The sequence below is a fragment of the Marmota monax genome, unplaced genomic scaffold (genome assembly GCF_021218885.2).
Source record: "Marmota monax isolate L192 unplaced genomic scaffold, Marmota_monax_Labrador192_F-V1.1 WCK01_AAM20220418_F8-fsc00014, whole genome shotgun sequence".
In the NCBI taxonomy this organism is placed as follows: domain Eukaryota; kingdom Metazoa; phylum Chordata; class Mammalia; order Rodentia; family Sciuridae; genus Marmota; species Marmota monax.
Genome location: NW_026695222.1, coordinates 32,764,676 through 32,785,920, shown reverse-complemented (window position 1 = coordinate 32,785,920; position 21,245 = coordinate 32,764,676). Strand labels below are relative to the sequence as shown.

The 21,245-nt window shown below is 62.1% G+C and overlaps 1 protein-coding gene across 1 annotated transcript in view; it reads right to left on the bottom strand.

The window, feature by feature from the left end:
* The window catches only part of Prex1 (phosphatidylinositol-3,4,5-trisphosphate dependent Rac exchange factor 1), a 136,552-nt gene that overhangs the window by 21,623 nt on the left and 93,684 nt on the right, over positions 1–21,245 (bottom strand). Inside the window, exons 11-20 of the mRNA XM_046432975.2 lie at positions 18,357–18,457; positions 17,157–17,260; positions 16,620–16,669; positions 14,887–14,962; positions 8,374–8,446; positions 5,649–5,791; positions 4,190–4,282; positions 3,379–3,527; positions 1,880–1,965; positions 34–170 (exon numbers count right to left, since the gene is read on the bottom strand). Coding sequence (XP_046288931.1) covers positions 34–170; positions 1,880–1,965; positions 3,379–3,527; positions 4,190–4,282; positions 5,649–5,791; positions 8,374–8,446; positions 14,887–14,962; positions 16,620–16,669; positions 17,157–17,260; positions 18,357–18,457 — 1,012 coding nt within the window. The remainder of the gene's footprint in view (positions 1–33; positions 171–1,879; positions 1,966–3,378; positions 3,528–4,189; positions 4,283–5,648; positions 5,792–8,373; positions 8,447–14,886; positions 14,963–16,619; positions 16,670–17,156; positions 17,261–18,356; positions 18,458–21,245) is intronic.

Below are 21,245 nucleotides of genomic sequence, written 5' to 3'. Positions count from 1 at the left end.
CCCCAGGGAGGGCACCCAGCCCCGGCCGCTCACCAGCGCCTCCTCTCCACGACTCCGGAACGCCTGGAAGTGCTCCAGGACCTCCTGGGCACCCTCGCTGGCCACGTTGTTGCCGTTGACCTTCAGGACACACTGGCCGGCACACAGTCCGGCAGCCACGGCCTCGGAGCCTGGGGGAGGAGCGCTTGAGGCAGGGCCAGGGCAGCGGGGCGCAGCAGGCAAGGTAGGCCACCGGAGGCACCCGGCCACACCTCCCCCTGGAGCCAGCAGTGGCCCCCGAGTGCACAGAGTGGGACCTGGCACCCCACTTCACAGGAGAGACCTACTCAGAGGGGACAGCTAGCCAAGGCCACACACAGGGGACCCGGGTCTGAATCCAGGCTCATGTCACTCGAGAGCTTCGTCTCCCTCATTGTCCTGCACAACCCGTGGTCCTCCAGCAGGGTCAGCCCGTGTGGCCAGGGGAGCAGAGGTTCAGGAGGATCGGCAGCCTCGAGGCCACCTGGCCAGAAGCTGGGGCTTGAGCCGGCGCTACCAGTCGCCAGGTGCACCTTCCTCCCGCGTCCCCTGGGGTCTTGGGGACGATGTGACTTGCAGACAAAGACTGAGATTCTGCCTGTGTGGGCAGGTGACAAGGGCACACCCTGCTGTCCATGGGACCATCATTCAGGACTCCTCCACCTGCTGGGCTCAGGGTCCTCACTGCTAAGAGGGGACGAGGATCAAGCCACTCACAAGGTTCCTGAGAGACCAGGGAGTTGGTACAGGAGGCGTCCAGCACTGAGCCTGGCTCTGGGTGCTTTCTCAGAGGTAGAGGAAACACGAAGAGCCGGGCCAAGGCTGTAGCCCAGCCCTGTTTTGAGACAAGGTCTCACCAAGTTGCTAGCCTTAAATTTGGGATTCTCCTGCCCCAGCCTCCTAAGTTGCTGGGATTATAGGCATGTGCCACCATGCCCAGCCAACCTTTCCTCCATGTAAGGTGACAGTCTTGAGTATTTTGTTATAGTAACGGAGAGCTGCTGGCACACCCATGAACACTACCACAGCTGATCACTACACGCTGCGGTGCTCCAGGGCAGGGCTTCTCCCACCGCCTGGGCCAGGGAGCTCGGCTCTGTAGGGCCACCCTGGGCACTATGGGGTGACAGCTGCATTCCGGTCTGCCCTAGAGGCTAATGGCACATCCTCCCCAGTTGTGACCACTGAAAACATCTCCAGTCCTGCCAGATGTCCTCTGGAGAAGGAGGCAAGTCACCCACAGTCACAAATCACTGCTTTAAAGATAAATAACAAGCTCACTCTAAAATGTTCTCCGTTTCTCAGGAGCCCTCTGTATGACGTGCACTTTCTTGGTGAACAGATATTAGAGGTATAACTCTGACCTCAAAAGTGACCTTCAGAGTTTAAAAGGAAGCTTTGGGTATACAATGCTGGGCCCAGTCCTGCAGACCTGCCCGTCTCCTCTCCAGGACAGAGTGACTCCTGAGGCCACCAGGACAAGGCACTGTAGAGAGCAGAGGCCCCCAGCTGGTGGCCCTGGGGCTGCAGCATGGCTCTGTGGGACCCTAACTTCTCCTGACACGCCCAGTCTGGCTCCAGGGCCAGTCCCTGCCCCGCAAGGCTGAGCCTGGAGAGCGCTGCCGCTTCAGGGACAAACTGCGCCCGTCACCTTGCCGTGGTCCCCACGGCTCCCTGGTGTCTCAGGCTGCTCCGCCCACGTGTGGTTAGTGTTCCCAAGTCTTAGCTTCAGGAAGGGAAAAAAATGCCAATGGCACCCGGGCCGGCAGAGCTGGGTGCACGGGTCCCCGTGACTCTGAACTCCGGGGACACAGACAGCCCCAGGCCAGAGCTGCTGCTGGTCAGCGAGGCTCCTGCTCACCTCTTCCCACGGCGAAGACATAGGGCGGGGCGGCTCCTCGGATCTGGAAGCACAGGGCCTCTGGGTGGTCGGGGACTTTGATGGTCCTGCCGCAGGCACAGTGACAGGGTAAGGCCATAAGGAAAGCAGCTTCCTTCCCCATAACCTGGGGCCACCCGGGGGAGCCCCTGCCTGTAAGGCTTCTGGGAAACTCAGCCCAAAACAGGAGCGGCACCAGGAAGCCCAGTCCCACATGAGGGGACATGCCAGTTACCCAGAGTCCACGCCACCAATCCTCAGTGGCCGAGAGCCCCAAAGTTCCACAGGCCTGCCTGCCCCGCCCCCACACCCAGGAGCCCTGGAGGCCAGGCCAGCACCCCTGTGGACACTGACTCAATTATCGTAGATGGCAGGGTGAGAAGTGGCCCAGCACATCTTGGTGTTGTCCCCAAAAAACACCCACCGGGTCCCCTAGAGAGAGTCTGGAAAGCCCGAGTGTCAGACACGCTGGGGCCCGTTCTCCACCATGGCAGAGAGGGGCCACACCTGCTAGGGTGGGCAGCAGGCGTCCTTTGTCCTAGACACGCCCACCCAGGCTATGTCCCCAGTCCTGCCTTCGTCCCTCCTGTTCTGGCATGTCCCCTCGTGTGCCAGATAAAGCCATCCCATAAGCCTGTTCCCAACCCCAGGTGCTTCCGGAACGTCAAGCAGACGCCTCCCCCTTGGCTAGCTCTGCCACCTGCACGGGCCAAACCGTGCTCAGATCTCCCTGAACGAACTGGCCTTTTACTGAAACTGTCACATCAGAACCCCCCCCTCCCGTCAACAGAGCGCTGGCCTCAAATAAAAGAGAGGCGTAGACACCAAGCGCATGAGTTTTCAATGGACGACTCTCCCCTGTACCTCTGTCTGTCCCGCCGCCCCTCCCTCTCCCCCGTCAGAACCTCCAGCCGCTCTCCACAGGGCTCACCGTGGCGCAGGGCCCCACAAGCCTGGCCGCCCTGTCCCGCTGGCCTCCCCCACCCCGTCCGCGCCCCTCGGCCTCCCCACTGGGCCTCACAGCTGCCAGAGACGGCCCCACCGCAGGCCCAGGCACCGCTGCTTCCTCTGCCTGGAGCCCTGCTCCCCCAGAAGTCCCCGTGAGGAGCCCTGGTGACCTCTCTGCCCACGTTGTCTGCATAGCACAGTCTAAGGCCAGCTCTCTGCGTCTCCATGGCTCACTCGCTGCCCCGGCTGGGGACGTATCTCACACCCCGACCTGTGTCCTTCTGTCCCCTGCTCTGTCCCGCACTTGACCAGGGGCCCATGAAGGGCAGGAGCTGCGTCCATGCTGACAGGGCCGCATGCCAGGCTCACGCCCCTCGGCCCAGCCAAGGCTGCTAAAGAACAGGGGCAGCGTGTCCCATGGTGGCTTCAGTGACGGCCACCCACCAGGCCGCACAGCTCCCACCCCACCAGCCCCAGCACTGGTCCCTCCTCAGCATGCCATCAGGCTGGGCACCAGGCCCGGGGACACTCACTCTTTGGCCTTGGTGGCCACCAGGAGGCGCAGGGGGCGGCGGGAGCAGAAGCACTGGTTGAGGAGGGACTCCACCTCCGAGAAGGGCCGCAGGAACACCAGGTCCTCGTTGATGGAGTAGATCCTCCTGCCCACCTGCAGGCCGGCCATCTTGGGGGCAGCAGAGGACAGGCGTGTGAGTACCAACACTGCCATCCCCAGTGAAGGACCCTCCCTGTGTTCCTCAAGGACAGGGACAGCCCAGCGGGCCAAGGCGGCTCCCCCAGGGAAGCCCTGCAGGGCCTGGGGCCTGGGTCTGGACACAGCTACAGGGGCCACAGGTGGCCTGCCCGGCTGGGTGGAGCAGGGGTTCTAACAGGGTGGCCACCTCGTGACTGCCCCTCACATAGGGCTCTGGGAGCCTGGGCTGCCTGGCCTGGCAGCTGCAGCCCCACCTCCCCACCCAGGAGAAGCTGCGAGTCTGGGGCTCAGATCCCCTCCCATCCCTTCTCCTCCAGACCATGCCCAGGGGACAATGAGCTCCTCCTGTTCGAGCCACCAATATTTAGGTTTTTTATCCTCGCAGCTCATTCCAAAACTGCTTCAGAACTTGAGTGTGTCCTGGGCCTCCACACAGCGCCAGCAGGGGGCGCTGGTGGGCTGCACCAGGACAGCGCTGAGCGCCCCAGGGTGTCTGGCTCCCCAGTACCTGCAGGGGTCCTGGGCCCAGTTTCCCGATATGGACAAGAGAGAGCAGCAGCCCTCGTCCCCAGACCTGCTAAGCTGCCCTCCCACCTGCACAAGCCCCTGCCAGAGCTGCCCTAAGGCCTCACCTCAGCCAGCGAGCCCCTCTGGACCGACTTCACCACCACAGCCTTGTTCTTCTCCTCGATGTCGAAGCCGTAGTCCTCCTCCTGGGGCAGGATCTGGGGGCCCGAAGCAGAGCCGGTAAGGCAGGAGGTGCCCAGGACACCCCACCCCGATGCCCACAGGACTGGGATCCTGCTGTCTCCTCATGCCCCAGGGCCACCAGGGTGGGGTGCAGATGAGGGGCCTACAGCACAGCAGCCAGACCAGGCCAATACAAGCCCCACCTGCACACAGTAGGCACCTGAGGTGAGGGCACCACCTGGCTCCCGCCAGAGCCTGGTGTGTGTTCAATCTGTCACCCCTTCCTCCTGCCAACCCAGGGACAGTCCCCTCTCTCCACACTGTCTCCCCATCCACTGGCATACCATAGGTGCTCAATAAATGACTTAATGAATAAAGCAGACTGTGGGAGTGGAGAAGCAGCTCAAGGAGCAGCAGCCCTCTACTGCTGGAAGTAGGCCCTGGGGCTCCTGGGGACACAGGGAAATGGGCACAGCCATGCAATAGCGTCCAGGGAGCCGCGCCGGTCACACACGCCAAGCGCTCCGTGGGTACGGCAGACACGCTCCCCAGCAAGATGGACTGGACAGTCCCCCTCTGCAGCTGACCGCAAGGGCGGGCCAGCCCGGGATCAACCGCAGACCGCGGTGCAGGCTGTGAGCAGCTTGAACTACAGGACAGCAGCTAAGGGCCGGGGCCTGCCCTGGGCGGCCGAGGGCCACACTGGAGCTGAGGGCTGGACACGGGAGTGGGGAAGGACCCCAGGCAGCAGCCAGCGGGCCACGGCCCTGAGGCACTGAAGGGGGAGGAAAGGGCTCAGGTGGCTGGGGCCGGGCGAGGACAGCACCGGAGGTGGAGGGGAGAGGCGGAGTCCCCCAGGCCACGCTGAGCACTTGCAGCCCACCCTGGGTGTGACGGGGAGCCCCGGAGAGGAAGGAGAAACGGAACCCACAGAAGGCACTGAGCGTCTCCACACCAGGCCGACTCTGGCTCTGACCTGGGCAGGGTGAGCAACCGGCTCTGAGCCCCTGTCCACCACCCGCTGGGACCATGCATCAGGAGGGGCTGGTGCTCACTGGTGGGCAGAGAAAGAGGATTTGGGGGGCTAGGCGGGTCAACTTCCTGCACAGCTGTGAGACCTCCCTGAATTGCAGAGGTGTCGACAGCCACTGAACACAGGCAGGCGCCAGTCTGAGACCCAGGCTCTGGGGGGCAGGGGAGTGGCTTTGGGAGGCCGTCCCCAGGCACAGCGCCAGGCTGCAGCAGCCGGGAAGACAAGAGGAGCTGGAAGAAGGGGAGGGTGCCCAGCACCCGGACCTGTGTGAGGAGGGCACCTGGGCCATGCAGTGACCTGCCCTCCGGCCACCTCCAATCCCACAGGAGGCCTGGGAAGGGCGGTGCCCGGGCCCAGCCTGCTCCTACCAGCAGCCGCTTGGCCAGGATGTTCTCCACGAGCTTGAAGTCGTTGCGAAGCTGTCTGTTCTTGCTGCTGGTCCCCTCCATCTCCTCATCAGCGTGGAAGCGGAAGTACTGGGACTCGTCCTTGAACTCGCTCTTCTCCAGCACTGCAGACCCAGACACACAAGCCACAGTCAGACTCACAGCCACACGTCAGCCACACTTGCCACCTGGCAGCCAAGGGCTGGGGTAGCCCCACACAGGTTTGGTGTGTCCCAAACCCCCTGGCTGCTCAGGGTGTGACGGGCGTCAAGGACTGCAGAGCCCTCTGCAGATGGGACTCTGACTTGGGAAAGAGTAAGCCAGACCCCTACCTCACACCACACACCAGGACTCCTGGGGGTGGAAGACCTGCTTGTGAACAGTAAAGCCACAGCCGGCCAAGCACACGCACGCTACCTCGGGGCTAAGGCAGGTATGGACACAAACCAAGGGGTCGGCAAACTGAGGCTCCAGGACCCACATCTGGCCCACTACCTCTTCCTACAAATAAAGTTTTATTGGAAAGAGCTCCACCACTGTCTGCAGCTGGCAGCTCTCCAGCCACAATGCCAAGGTTGGACAGGTGTGACAGGTCACAAGGCACACAGGGCCTAAATTCCCACTATCTGACTCTTTACAGAAAAAAGTGCTGACCTCTGTACCAGGATGAGCCAGGAAAATGCACACAAGAAACCAGATGCAGCCCGAGGCCATGGCTTAGGGTCACCAGGCACCTCCGGGCCAGGCCTCTGTGGCTGTGCTTAGCTGGTCTACCCCTTGGGCAGATGGAAAGGCTGTTGCAGCCTTTCCACAGGTGGAAAGACCAACGCCCAGGCCGACAGACAAATCCATCCAGGTCAGGGTCATCAGCCGCACTGGGGCCCCACGCAGGCCCCTCCTTTCCCTGAGCTGGCCCCCAGGCCTGTCAGCGAGGGCCTCTGAGGTTAAGGTAGCCAGCTGCCTGAGGTTGGCGGGTCCCTGCGGCCAGAAGAACCAGCTGCCTAGACGCACCCCTAAAGACAGGGGATCTGGTGGCTGAACAGAAGGCAAAGGAAGTGTTTCCTCTTCCTGGTCCCCAGGACACTTTGCCAGGACCCTACCTGTCTGGCCACCATATCACCTCTTTGGAGAAAACAGACACACAAATTGCTACTTTCCCCAGAGTGGGGAGCCAGGAGGGCGGGCTGGCTTGGCCTCCACTGTAAACACGAAGCTAGAAAATTCCGGGAGTGGGAGGAGAATGCAGTGCTGTGTCCTGCTGGCATGTCGCAAAAAGGCAGGGAATCCCCAGGTGAGGCCCAACCTAACCTCTCTGTGGAGGCCGCTGGCCAGGCTCTGTGAGCCACACAGACCTGGAGTCAGGTCCCCTGCTTGGCCCCTTGCTGACCCTGACCACATGCTCGTCCAGCCTCATCCACAGGGAAAAGAGCAGACAGCCTGTATTTGCATGAGGGGGACCAGCCTGGGGGTGCCTCTCTGGGACAGCTCAGCTCCACTACAGGAGGTCCCGCCAGCCCCACTCTGTGCCTGCCCTGCACTTGGCCAAGGCCGCAATCCTGGGCTTGGGTTCTTTTTCCTATTTTAGCCTATTTTTGAGGTCGTGGCAGGGACAGGAGAACAGGGCCGCACCCTGCAATTTCCCACCCCCCAGAGCATCCAGACTGCTGGGACCCCCCTGCGGAATGTCCTCTCCCAGCAGCCTTCCTGGAATAGCAGCGGGGGTGGACCCCTAATTACCCTCACCCACAAACAAGAGGTCCAGCCCAGCTGGCTGGTGGGCGAGCAGAGCTGTCGGGAGGCCCCAGGGGCACAAGGGCAGCTTCTGGGCACACTGAGCCAGGGCAGATGGGTGGCCTAGCCTCACGGGGGAAACGAACGGCAGGAAGCAGTCCCAACCCCACAGAACCATGGCAGATGGCAAGGCCTCCCGGGAAAGCTGGGGAACTGAGGCCGAGCGGGGAGCCCCCCAGAGGCAGGTCCCGCCCGGCCCACCAGCCAGAAGGCAGGCCATGGGGCTGGAACACGGTGGCCCGCCCCTGGTTCCCTAAATAAAGTTTGACGGCACACGGCCATGCCCAGCTGGTTCAGTGCTGTCTATAGCTGCTTCTGTGGCTGTGACAGGGACCCGGTGGCCCGCAGAGCCGAGAGCACTTGCCACCTGGCCCTTCAAGAGAAAGTTCCAAGCTCTGAGTTCATCAGAAGAGCGGCAGCTGGGGAGGAGCCGGCCGAGGGTCTCCTGACCCAACACTCTCCCACCTCTGTGCCACCGCCTGGCCCTAGCCACGTGGCCCTGCCCCGCCCCACAGACTGTAGCCAGAAGGTTCCAGAAGAAACCCAAGTCACCACTCCCTCCTGCCCAGAACCTCCGGGGGCTCCTGCCTCGCTCAGAGTAAGAGTCCAAGGTCTCCTCACTTGCACCACCTGGAACGTTCCAGAAGATGTGCTCTTTCTGATTGGGACACACACAGAAATGACTGGGACCTGTTCTGCTCGTTGCTGTCCCCAGGATCTAGCACCGAGCCTGGGACACAACAGGCACCGGCTGGAGAAGAGTCTGGAAGGCCACGTGGGCTCAGCCACAGGCAGGAAGGGCGCCTTGACATGGGCCCCCGGAACGGTGCAGGGGGCTGGCGGGCAGCAGGAGCCGCGCTCTGAGTGACGGGCAAGGCGGGCAGGGAGCGCTGGGCAGAGGCCGGGGAAGGGTTACCGTGGTGCATGAAGCCGTTGTTGCACAGGCCCACGCCGAGCGCCACGGCCTCCTCTCGCGTCTGGCAGTCTCCCTGGCATGGGACAAGAGGGGCACAGTGGCATTAGGTGAGCTGGCAACTCTGAGCCACAATCCCGCCAGAGCCACCGCCCACATCTCCTCATCCACGCTGTTCCTTTAAGTCCCCTTCCACTTGAGGCTTTGTCCCTGCAACTGAAAACTTGCCAACTGACACCATCAGAACCATGGTTCCTCTCAGGGCCACCTGGGAGCGACCCGCCTCCCTCCGGAAGCCTGGAGAGGACAGGCCAGTACGCAGGGCACTGTAGGGTTCTGCCCCAGCCGACCCTCCCTGGCAGACTGTCCTGAGCAGGACCGTGCTCAGGACACACCCCCACCCCAGGGACAGACAAGGAGTCACCATCCTGCAGGGCCACGGGAACCTCCCTGCCCAGGTGCGGGACACCTGAGGGGAGGAGGCAGGACAGGAGGCAGGTGTGTGCTTCTTCCCAGCAGCGGCCCCTGAGGTGGTCCCCGGGGCTCCCCCTCCTCAGACTTCCCTGGCGCCTGGCTCCCAGGTGTGCCCCACCTCCTCCCAAGGAGCCCTGTCCCCTGCCACCACCACCCCCGCTAAATCATCCAACATCATCCCTGTTGCCTGCAACCCAGGTAATCCCAACACAGAAGCAGAGAGAGAGTGGAAGGGCAGCGGGGGACTCGGGCAGAGGACAGCAGGACAAAGGCCCAGGGTGGGAAGGAGAAACCAGGAGGAGCAGGGCAGCCAGGGGAGCAGCCAGGCAGGGGCAGGGGCCTGGAGCCTTGCTGTGTCCCCTGGGGACAGGGCTGCAGTCCTGCAGTCTGTGGACTGAGAACGGAGCTGGGGAGGGGAATCACTGGCAAGAGGCCTCCAGCCGCCTCCCTCCCCAACAACTGGCCAAGGAGCGGCAGAGGGTTCTGCGGTCCTCCCTGCCAGCAGCCTGGGGGTGCGGAGGGCATTTTCCCAGGTGCAAGGGACACGGCTGCTCTATCAGAGGTGGCTGCTGCTGAGCACACGCCAGGCCCTGAGCCAGGTGGGGGCAGCTCCAGCCTTGGGTTTACTGACCCCAGCCAGACAGTGCTGGAGAGCCAGTGAGCTCAGGCCAGGCTGAGGGAGGGCCCCGAGGGGCTGCATCCCGGGCGGCCACCCCCAGCTGCCAGGGATGGCAGGAGGGACATCCAGGGTCCAGGTGGCGCAGGCCCAGCTCAACAGCCAGGCAGGCAGGGCAGCATCTGGCATCCACCTGGCTTCTGGGCAGCCTGGGCTCCCCACCCTGAAGGACCTGGGGCAGGTGACCAGCGAGGTCCCTCACCACAGCAGGGCGGGCGCAGGTTAGAGTGACAGGTCCTGGATTCATCACCTGAGAGCAAACCTGTCATCCTGGGTTGGCAGTCACCACTGGGGGCATTTTGTCCCCTGTGGGGAGAGGCACAAGCTACATCAGGCTCAGAGGCCATGTATCTCACTGCCCACTCACGGCTCACCCTCGGGCTCCAGCCACGCTGGCCCTGCTGTGCACGCCACCCCCCTGGGGCCTTTGCACCTGCTCTTTCCTCCACCTAGGGTGCCGCCCTGGGCTTTTCAGGCCTCAGCACCAGGTCACCTGCTCTGAGTCCTCCCCTAATGATCCTAGTCCTCTTCAAGCCCTCCCCCACAAGTCCTCCCCAGGAACACCACCGTCCCTCTCACTGCCCAGCACACTGGGGCTACTGTAGGGTGGTTAGGGAAGGCCTCAGAGCAGGTGACCGCGTGCTGAGGCCTGTTCTGTTTAAGGTCTGTCTCCCAGTAGAGTTGGCACCGTGTGGGCAGGGCCCTGGCACTGGCCCGTGCACTCACATGGCCTCGCGTGGAAGCCCAAGCCTAGCCCTGATGGGACATAAAACATGGAAGGAAGCGGGGAGGGGAGTGGAGGGACCGGGAAGCTGACCTTGAGACCGCTCTGCAGGGTTCTATGCCCCGGAAACAGGGGGATCATCCCGCCACACCCCAGAGCTCTGGGGGATGAAATGAACCGCTCCAGGGGTCCCGCTGGGTCGGGGGCAGCAGAGGTGACGCAAGGCCGTGGAGCGGTGGGAGAGGCCCTCTGCGTGAGTCTGAAGGCCTGGGCAGGCCTCTCGTGCCGAGCACGTGCCAGTCTGGGTGGTCAAGTCAGAAGCAACCACCACGCCTGAGCTGCCTGACAGGGGAACCTGAGGCACGGCAGGCTCTCCCCACCACCAGGTCGTGGCTGGGGAAACTGAGGTGCACGGGGTGGTCGGCGGCCCAGGACTCTGTCCCTGTTCAGCTGTCACCCTCACCCCTGGCCTCTGCCTCTCCTGCACTAGCCCTCGCTGCCCACGCTGAGCCCGGCTGCTGTCGGCGCCTGCCATCTGCCTGGGAAGGGAGTTGGCAGAGCAGGCGGGAAAAGTCCCGCCAAGCCACATGGACGTCAGCACACTCATGCCCTCTGAGCCTGACTCCGTGGCCTGGCCTGGCCCCACTCGCTCCAGCCCCAGCCCCAGCCCACCAACCCTGCCCCCCTGGGCATCTAGGAGCCTGGGCAGCAGGGAGAGGGGAGAGCGTGAGCCCCTGTGCTGCCCGCTGTGACCGTGGCAGTCAGCTGACCTCTCTGAGCTGCAGTGCCTCACCCGTGTTTGTGCCCATCTTCGCCAAGGTCTGCACCCTGGAGTGGTCCATGCACAGATAACCAGGGCCTCCGTCAACACAGAGCATCTTTACATCTTTACATCAAGGCACCACAGCCCTAGCCTCTATAGTGTCCTACGACTATGTGCCCAGAGGCAAGTTAGGGAACCCCAGCCTCAGTTCCTCATCAGTAAAACGATCAGGGCCGTTCCTTCCCCAGGCCATTCTGAGGGTTAAATGAACTAGGAGGAGAGCAGGTCAGAACTGACCCTTACCCTCAGAGCTAAAAGACTCCCCGTCTGGGTAGTGAGTCCGGAGCCCCTCGTGAGCATCAAGGGAGGAATCCTGAGCAATCCCAGCTTCTCTCAGAAATTCCTGTCCTTTTACCCACAAACTGGTTTAGGGGATCCGTCTGGCCAATGAGAACTAAGCAGAAGACCATGGGTCAAGGGGCAACTGTGAGAAGTTTTCTCCCTAATGTGAAAATTGAAAAAGCACTTTCAAACTGAACTGCTGCTGGCTTTGGGCCATAGTTCATTATAAATGAGATACCTGGAGGTGTGGCAGCCATTTGTGATTGTGAGGCAACTAGCAAGAAGCTAAGAGAACCAAACAGAAAGGTGCATTTCAGGGTGCAAACAGCATTGCTGGGTTCTAGGACCATGAACTCTGAACATTTAGTTATCTAAGAGAAAATGCCTTTACTGTGTTAAGTCCAGTTCCTACTATGAGAAGACAAAAGCATTTCTAACTGATCCAGCAGGCGTTCAACTGACATTTTGTCCCAAGGAGCAGAATAACCTACAAGTTAGAAATAATGAGATGTCCAGAGGGAGGGGAAGCCCCCTTGAGCCACCCGATTACATGTTCTCTGCTCGATCCTGCTGAGGTTCCAGGTGGGGATGGGCCTTTGATGTCATATCCTGTCTTGTTGGTTCCAAACACTCCTCAGACCTGCCCCACCCCCAGCCTTTGGGGAAACATCTACTTTTCCCTGTGACACCAGCAGGCTGTCCCCTGGCACAAGTGGAGTCTGGGAAACATGAGGCCACAGAGTCCATAGCAGAGAGGCCCAGGAAGCTCAGGGCCCCAAAGCCAGGGCTGTCTGGGCTGCGGCCAAAGCACCTGAACTACAAAGCAGGCACCCACGTAGCAGCTCACCTGCCCGAGGCACAGCTGCCCGAGGATCACCTGCCTGCTGCACACCTGCCCGAGGCTCACCTGCCTGCTGCACACCTGCCCGAGGCTCACCCGCCTGCTGCACACCTGCCTGAGGCTCACCTGCCTGAGGCTCACCTGCCTGCCGCATACCTGCCCGTGGCTCACCTGCCTGCCTCACACCTGCCCGTGGCTCATCTGCCTGCCGCACACCTGCCCAAGGCTTACCTGCCTGAGGCTCACCCGCCTCCTGCACACCTGCCCGTGGCTCACCCGCCTGCTACACACCTGCCCGTGGCTCACCCGCCGGCTGCACACCTGCCTGTGGCTCACCTGCCTGCTGCACACCTGCCCGTGGCTCACCTGCCTGCCACACAACTGTGAGGCCAACTCTCAACTCTGCAGACGTCCCCACTGCTGTCTCTTGGTCTCACTATTCCATGCCCGCGAATCCCCTGTGGTTTCTTTAGCCTTCTTCGCTGACAGAACTTGGGCCCGCCTCGGGTCCTCCGCAGGAGGTGAGGACTGCACTAAGAGCTACACTCGCCAAGCAATAACTCCCGCCAGGCTGTGTTTTTTAACAGGTGGGCAACCTGAGGCACAGACACGGTAACCAGCAGCCCGAGGTGACGCAGCCAGGAAGTAGCAGAGCCAGGATGTGAACGGGTCTGCCTGGCATGCCTCTGGGCTGACTGCACACAGTCCCCAGGGGGCAGTGCAGTGGGGGGTTAGAGGCCCTGCGCTTCTAGACAGCAAGTCTGACCCCAAGGCCAGGGTCTGGCAAAACCCCCCGATTTCTCGGTCCCACTGTTACAGCAAACACTGAAACACACCCACAGTTCACACTAAGGACAATCTGTTGGCCTGATTTTTTGTGAAGCACTTTTCTAAACCTACTTTTGAAGTTACTTGGTGCCGAGAAACATATAAATTGAGTCTCCACAGCAGTCTTCAGTCATTTGCTCAGTGTGAGAAAATCCAGCCAGCAAAACTGTGGTTTTTGAATGGAAGGAACTTTTTATGAACACTAAATTTAACAATTACTCAAGCTGGCTTACAGCTCCGCGCTGCAGCTGGTTTCGTGGTTTGGTTTGGCTTGTTTTTAGTACTGAGGATTGAACCCAGGGGCTCTCCACTGAGCCACACCCCCAGTCCTTTTTAATGTTTTTTATTTTGAGACAGGGTCTCACTAAGTTGCTGATGGTTTCACTGAATTGTTAAGACTGGCCTCAATCTGTGATCCTCGTGCCTCAGCCTCCTGAGTCACTGGTGTTATGGGTCTGCACCACCAGGCCTAGCTTCGGTAGTTTAACTAGACATTCGTCCATTATCATGTTGCAGGGTCCCATCTTTTAGAGCCGTACGTCCTTTTCTCAGACCATGAATGAACATTCTGTGGGCTCCCTGAAAGATTCCCAGAATCAGGCAGAGTTCTGGACGGGTGAGATGGGCCCAGCCCCATCCTGTCTTTGCCGTGGTCAGGCTGTGCCTCCTGGAACCAGGCCCTGGCCTTTCTGGGCCCCATCCCTCCCCTCTGTAAATGGGTTGAAGGCCACGGTAGGATAACGGACAAAGCCCAGCCAGGGCCTGGCCAGAGGAAACCCTGTTGAATGACCATTAATAGGAGCCATAAAGAAGGAAGGACAGGCAGGCGGGCTTGACCGCTGGACCTCAATGGAGCAAACAACTCTGCAGGGTCAGCAAGATTGATGGAGGGATGTCTAAGCCTCTGCTGAAAGGAAGACCCTGGCAAGAGGCTCCAGTTTGGTGCCAGGGTGTGAGAACAACTGGATACACACAGCATAAATGGAGTAAGATGTGTATATATACTATTTATGGGACCTTAAGAACACAGGAAACTCTACAACTCGGGGACATGTGCTAAGTGACATGAGGGGGTCATAAAAGGTTGATATGGTAGGATTTCATTCTCAGGTGGTCCCTAGAGTAGTCAACTCCAGAGACAGAGCCCAGATCGGGGCTGGAGGGTGGGGCGGGGCTGGAGGGTGGGGCGGGGCTGGAGGGTGGGGCAGGACTGCAGGGAGAGGCGGGGCTGCAGGGGGGCGGGGCTGCAGGGGGGCGGGGCTGCAGGGGGGCGGGGCTGCAGGGGGGCGGGGCTGCAGGGAGGGGCGGGGCTGCAGGGGGTGGGGCTGCAGGGGGGCGGGGCTGCAGGGAGAGGCGGGGCTGCAGGGGGCGGGGCTGCAGGGGGCGGGGCTGCAGGGAGGGGCGGGGCTGTGGGAGTGTGGAGCTACAGGGAAGGGCGGGGCTGCAGCAAAGGGCTGGCTGCCCCTTCACAGGCAGAGCTTCAGCTCTGTGGGTGGGGGATGTCTGCAGGACATCAGGCCTGTACTTAATGCCACTGGAGCTGCACACTTAAAAGGGGTTAAGCAGGTAAACTTGCACTATGTGCCCTGTGCCACCATTAAAAACACAAATTGGGGCTGGGGTTGTGGCTCAGCGGTACAGCAGTCGTCTAGCATTTGCGAGGCCCTGGGTTCAATCCTCAGCACCACATAAAAATAAATAAAGGTCCAACTACAACTAAATGCGTGTGTGTACGTGTATGTATATACATACACACACACACACATATATATTTAAAAAAATAAAACAACACAAGGCTCCACATTCCAGGAAGCCCCCCTCCTCGGGCAAAGCCAGATGCTGGCCGCCCAGGTCAGGGTGGTCCTCACCTGGGCCAGCAGCCAGTCGACCAGCTTGCTCCCGGGCAGCACGGACTTGTAGGTCTTCAGGTGGTAGTCACGGTCTCTGCGAGGAGGAGGGGTGGCAGATGAGCAGGGGACGCAGTGGGGCCTCCTGGGCTTGCTGAGATCTCTAGGCGCAGGGCAGGGGCCAGGCAGAGGCCCAGCCCCGACCCCACACCTGAGCCACAGTGTGACTGCCCACCCAGGCCTCCCCTCCCCCAGGGCGCAGGCACTAGGCTCTAGGCCTCTCTCACTCTCGCCCAAGGACCTCAGCCAGGGCACTGTGCCCTCCAAGGGACCCGTGGGCTATCAGGAGCCAGGGTGGGTGCTGCTGGCATCTCGTGGTGGAAGCCGGGGGCCACGGAACATCCTCAAAACGGACTCATCTGGCTGAGATGCCTTAGCGCACAGGCCTAGGAGCCCGGGACCCTGACATGAGAAAACTCAGCCTTTCCCTGTCCTTCCCTCTGTTCTGTGCAACGGTCCTATGTTCAAAGATCCCGGCTATGGTGACACAGAAGCCCCTCTCTGGGGCTAGGGTGGCCAGCAAGATCCCCGGGTCTCTCCTGTGAGCCCTGTGGCGGCAGCAGCCCGGGCCATCCCGCAGCCTTGCAGGTAGCCCCCGGATTCCGTGGCCAGCATGGGAGGCCGAGGAAGGGTCTGGCTGAAGAACTGCTCCAGCTTCAGAACCGGGAGCCCAGCAGCCGCAGTGCACTAGTGAAGGCCCCAGGCCGCGTCCCCAGGCTGGCCCAGAGCAGCAGCAGAGCAGAGGAGCCGGGAGGCAGGGCTGGGGACCAGGGTCAGGTACCAGGGACCAGGAGAGCAGGCAAGAGCTAAGGATGGGGCAGAGGAACGTGCAGCCGGGGTAAGAATCTGGTGGCCCTGGGGCCCTTCATCCACCACTGAAGCTTCACATAGGGGATGACCGCTCGATGGCGCCCGCAAACCAGCACCACTCAAGGCACCTCCTATGAACTGAGCCCCACGGCACCCAGAGCTGGTAGCGACTCTGTGCCCCTTTCACAGAGGCAGAGGCAGAGGCGAGCGTTGAATCCACCACTCACTCGGGATGGCCCCGGCTGCAGGCCTACACTGACCAGCGTCAGCCCTTTTAATTTCAATTCAACCCCCAAAAAATAAAGCTTATAAAATAACATAAAGTCAAATTAAAGATCATGTTCCTCAATCTCCATGTTTGAAAATGCCATGTGACTAGTGCTCCCATGTGGGACAACGGACACAGGGCACTTCCACCAGTGTACGCGGCTCTACTGGACAGCAGGGCCCCAAATGAAGTGACAAACACAGAGCACGGCAGAGACACCACGTCTGAAGGGTGAAGAGCATCCCATGCAGCGGGAAAAGCAAGTGCAAAGGCCCCCGGGCACATCCTGTCATCCCCACTCCAGAGAGAAAAGTCAAGGCAAAGGGGGTGTCCAGTGACTGCCCGAGGTCACAGAGCTGGCAACTAGCAGGCACATTCAAACTCAGCCAGTCCCTGGTTCTAGGGTTGACACCCTCTGCCCTCATCACAGCGCTTCCCACCAACCGCCCACTCCATCCTGTGACAAACCTCCAGGGTAGGTACCGTTATTAGCCCACTTGATAGAGAAGGAAAGTGAAGCTCAGAGAGGCGAAGGTGCCAGCCCCAGGCCACACAGCTGAGAAGAGGCAGAAGTGAAGTGGAAGGTAGGGAGGGACTTACAGCACGTGGGACTTACTTGATCACCGGGGTGTAAAGGCTGTGGAGACGGCAGTATAGCCTCACTCCCTGAAAGAAGAGAGAAGGGGAGTTGGGATCGGGCCACATGGTTCAGAGGCCCCGAGGCTGCTGGAGAGCGCAGAGATGGCCCTCAGAACAGAGCAGGGGCTGGCCTGTGGCGCACGCCTGTGATCCTAGGGCACTGGGAGGCTGAGGCAGGAAGAGCCTGGGTCCAAAGCCGGCCTCAGCAACCTAGAGAGGCCCTGTCTGAAGACACAGGAGGTCAGTGGTTAGGGCCCGGGGTCCAATGCCCAGTGCCAGAAACACAACAAGACATCAGGGTCAGGGTGGGGTTGGCAAGGGCAGGGGAGGGGAAGACAGGCCGCTGGACAGAGGCCGGCTGTGCATGACCTCTGCTGGGTCAGGGTCATGGGTCAGGGTGTCAGCTCAGGGTGGAGGGTGGCTACCCTGGACATGATGCCAGGTCATGGGTCAGGATGGAGGCTCCGACCTTGAAAATGACATCAGGTCATGGGTCAGGGTGGAGAGTGCCTACCTTGGACATGATGTCCTCCAGCTCACTCCGGGCCTTGTATGTGCCATCGTCATAGCGGAAACGGTACATCACCTGCTCGTTCTTGAACTGGTGCTTGTCAGAAACTGGAGGGAACCAGGGGCCAGTGAGGCTGGGCACGCCCGCCCCCCACCTGTGCCCAGTGGGCTGGCTGGCCCCACTTCCCCAGTGCGCAGACGAGGAACGCAGGTCCCCTGCGGTGCAGGGCCACCGGAGGCCTCCGGCAGGCCAGGCACCTGCGGAGGAGGGGCCCAGACCACCTGTCTGGCTCAGCCCGTGGGGAGCCCGGGGGTCTCCGCCACACAGCCTCAAAGTCACCCTGGATGCTGTGATCCCTGCAAATCCTGCTAGGCCCAACCTCCGAACCCCAAGCTCTCGGGCCAGGCCCCCCAACCCCACAGCTGCCCCCGCTGGGCTCCTGCTCCCACCTGGGACCCAGCACCTCTGCCCAGCAGCCGAGGAAGCGTGAGGCGCGGCCCTGAGCCGTCGGTTCTCTGCAGGACTCAGCAAGGGCCTCGCACCTGACGCATGCGAGAGCACCGCCCCTGTGGGCCAGGACGCCCTGGGCCTCGTCTCCCAACTGCCCACTCAGGGGCAGCCTTGCTGCCTCCGTGCCTGCGCTGAACAAGCCACCCTGGCTCGGGCTGCCCCCACCGGGAACCGCAACGCCCTCACCTTTGGGTACTGGCCTGGGTCCCCTTCCCAGAGACCCCCAGACCCCACTCGGAAATGAGCCACTGAGACAGGTCACCTCCCGCCCTGCTCCCGCTCCTTGGGCACCCACACCTCCTGGACACAGACCTTTACTTCTGGGTTTTATCCTCTCCCAGTGGCAAGGTCAGCTCCCCGGGGACAGGCGGCTGCACTGCCTGCCCACCCGTGTGGCCAGCACGCCCAGCCTGGCGCTTGGTAACTGCTCATGGAACACTGAAGCTTGGGCCGTGACCCTCCCCTCTGAAAGGTGAGGGGGGACGTCCCCTGCCACCACCTCTCCCAGGTGTCCCTGTCTGCTTGTGTCCTGGGGGAAGGCTGGGTCCCCCGGCCCTGGAAGCAGCCGTGTGAGGACATCCGCGCCCGGGGGCAGGGCGAGCTGGGAAGCGGGCAAAGCTGCCCAGGAGGGCCCGGCTCGCGGCAGCACAGTCTGCCTGGTCTGACGCCCGCCCGCCACGGCCGGCCACGCACCGTGGTGGATGATGCCGTTCTCCAGCAGAGCCTGGCCCAGGTTGACCCCTTCCTCCGTCTTGCTGATCTCGCCGATCTCCAGGAGCCAGGCCACAAACTCACTGCGGGAACAGGAGACAGGGCTGGGGGCGGGGGCTGCGGGGCTGGAGAGCTGGGGGGCCAGGGCTGGGGGGCTGGAGAGCTGGGGGGCTGGAGGGCTGGGGGGCTGGGGGGCTGGGGGGCCAGAGCTGTGGTGCCAGGGCTGCAGGGCTGGGGCTGGGGGGGCTGGGGGGCCAGGGCTGGGGGGCTGGAGAGCTGGAGGGCTGGGGGGCCAGGGCTGGGGGGCTGGAGGGCTGGAGAGCTGGAGGGCTGGGGGGCTGGGGGGCCAGGGCTGGGGGGCCAGGGCTGGGGGGCTGGAGAGCTGGAGGGCCAGGGCTGGGGGGCTGGAGAGCTGGGGGGCTGGGGGGCTGGGGGGCTGGGGGGCTGGAGAGCTGGGGGGCCAGGGCTGGGGGGCCAGGGCTGGGGGGCTGGAGATCTGGGGGGCTGGAGGACCAGAGCTGTGGTGCCAGGGCTGAGGCTGGGGGGCTGGGGCTGGGGGGCTGGGGGGCTGGGGCTAGGGGCTGCAGGGCCGGCCTGGCCACAGGACCCTGAAGCCAGCCAGAACCTCCCACGGCAAGCGAGGCTGGGGAGCCCAGCCTGGCCACCAGTGGAGGCCTGCGCATCTCCCATGACCCGTGGCAGAGGGACACGTGGCCAGGCCCTGGGTCTGCCTCAGGCTCAAAGGATGGAGCAGTAGACGGATGGGTGGACCAATGAATGGACAGATAGACAAGTGATGGACAGGTGACTGGCAGGCAAGTAGATGGGCCGGTAAAGGAAAGGAAGGTGAGAGGATCTTCCCTTCCTGAAAGGTGCCAGACTCTTCCTGCCCCAGGGCCTTTGCACTGCGTGTTCCCTCTGCCTGGAAATGCCCTTCCCCGGCTCTTCACATGGCCTTCTTTTCATCCTTCAGGTCTCAGCACAAACATCACCTCCTTGGAGGAGGCACGTTCTCTGGCAACAGAACCCACTCAGTGGCCCTGTTCTTCCTCCGTAGCACTTACCACTGTCTGAATTTATCTCATTTGCGGATTTATCCCTTTCTCAGCCACCTCCTGCAGCCAGAAGGTAATCTCCCTGTGAACCGAGCCCTACCTACTGTGACCCAGCCTGGGAGAGGCCTCACGCACAACAGGACGCACTAATCATCCACTAAACAAATAAAGGAAGCAACCATCAAGCAAGGAGGACTGTTCTGGGGTCAGCAGGAAGGTCGGGGAGACAGTGCCAGGGGCAGAGGAGACGGGCAGCTCTTTAGCCCAGTGCACCCGGTGGGGAGAGGCCAGGCAGGCCAGGGCCCCGCTCCCGGGAGCTCTTCCTGGGCTCAGCACAGAAATTAGCCCCCTCGAGAGAGCAGGAAGGGGGACCTGGGCTGTGCTCAATGACAGCAGGTGGCAGCCAGCCAGGGCCCCACGCTCTCCTGCTCACTGAAGCCTGCTGTCCCGCGGGGAAACTATTTTTAGCCTCCCCGGGTTTGGCAGGGAAGCCCTGCGGTGTGTAGGCAGCGGTGTGCCAGGCGGTCAGAAAGCCCTGCTGGAGGCGGGAAGGAGATGCGTCCACTCTGCAGACCAGCGCGGGGGAAGGAGAACGCTCACTCTCAGGTCCCACAGCCCCAGCACCCAGACCCGCTGCCAGCAGCTGCAGGAGGGAGCGGATGTCTGCGTGCCCACTCTCGGAAGCAGGGACCCAGCCTCCAGCTGCCCACCAGCTGTCCGGCTGGGGGCCACCTCTAGCACTGGCCAGCAGCCCTGAGCCAGGGAGGAGGGACAGGAAGTGGCCCTCAGCAGCTGTGGGGGTGGGAGAAGACAGTCACAGGACAACAACGTGGACCCTTGAGCTCCCAAGCTGGATCTTGCCACCTTCTGGCGATCAGGAAGGTTCACGGCCTTCTGGACAAATCTGGGCGAGTTTCTATCCCTGTCTGGGCCTCGCAGGGTTCACCTGGCAAGGGGTTCACTCAGGAACCTTCTGGGTTTGGTGGGGGAACCTTCTGGTCCTAAGGAACCTCGGCCTGGACCCAGCTGCACGACCAGGCGAGCTCTCCCTGCGGGGCCTGCACTCTCCGCCCACGGCCTCCAGCCAGCAGCCAGTGCCCAGGAGCGCGGCCCCAGGGAAGGTGTGGGACTCCGTGGGACACCGTGAGCCAGCACAGGGCAGGACTCAGTGTGTGAGAAGCCAGTTGGGAGGGTAGCCAGCGCAGCGCGAAGGGCAGCAAGGTCCAGGTTCCAGAAAGATGTGACCCAGAGCAGGCTGCTGTCCCTGGACGGGAGAAGCCCCCCATGGAGTGGCCAGAGCTGCTGCAGATCAGAGCTGGGGTCCCGCTGATCAGGGCTAGTCAGCTCCCGGCCTCTTCCTGACCCACTAAACACTCACTTAGCCCACACCAGGCCAAGGCCGAGCCGAGACAGCGAGGAGCACACAAGCGTGTCAAGGCACTTTCCAGAGAAGGCCACCAAGCCAAGTCCCCTCAGGGGGCCCTTTGTCTTGCCTGCTGCCTGCTGGGCCTGGGCTGTCACCATTGTGGAGGTGTCCACAGCACGCCTGACAAATGGATCCCCCTCCTCCTCACAACTCAACCCCACACCTGGGCACATAGGAGGCCCAGGGAGGGAGGCCTGGGCAGGGAGGCCGCCCCCTCCAGGTCAGTAAGGAGGTCCATCTCCAGCAGATGTCAGTAACTCAACTGCCTCTAATCACCACGGACTGTGGAACCAAGGCTCTCTCCTTCCAGGAAGCCTTCGCTGACCGCCCTGCTGACCACACCTTGTCCCATGTGGTCCCCTGAGCTCTGGCAGCCCCCAAGAGCACCCT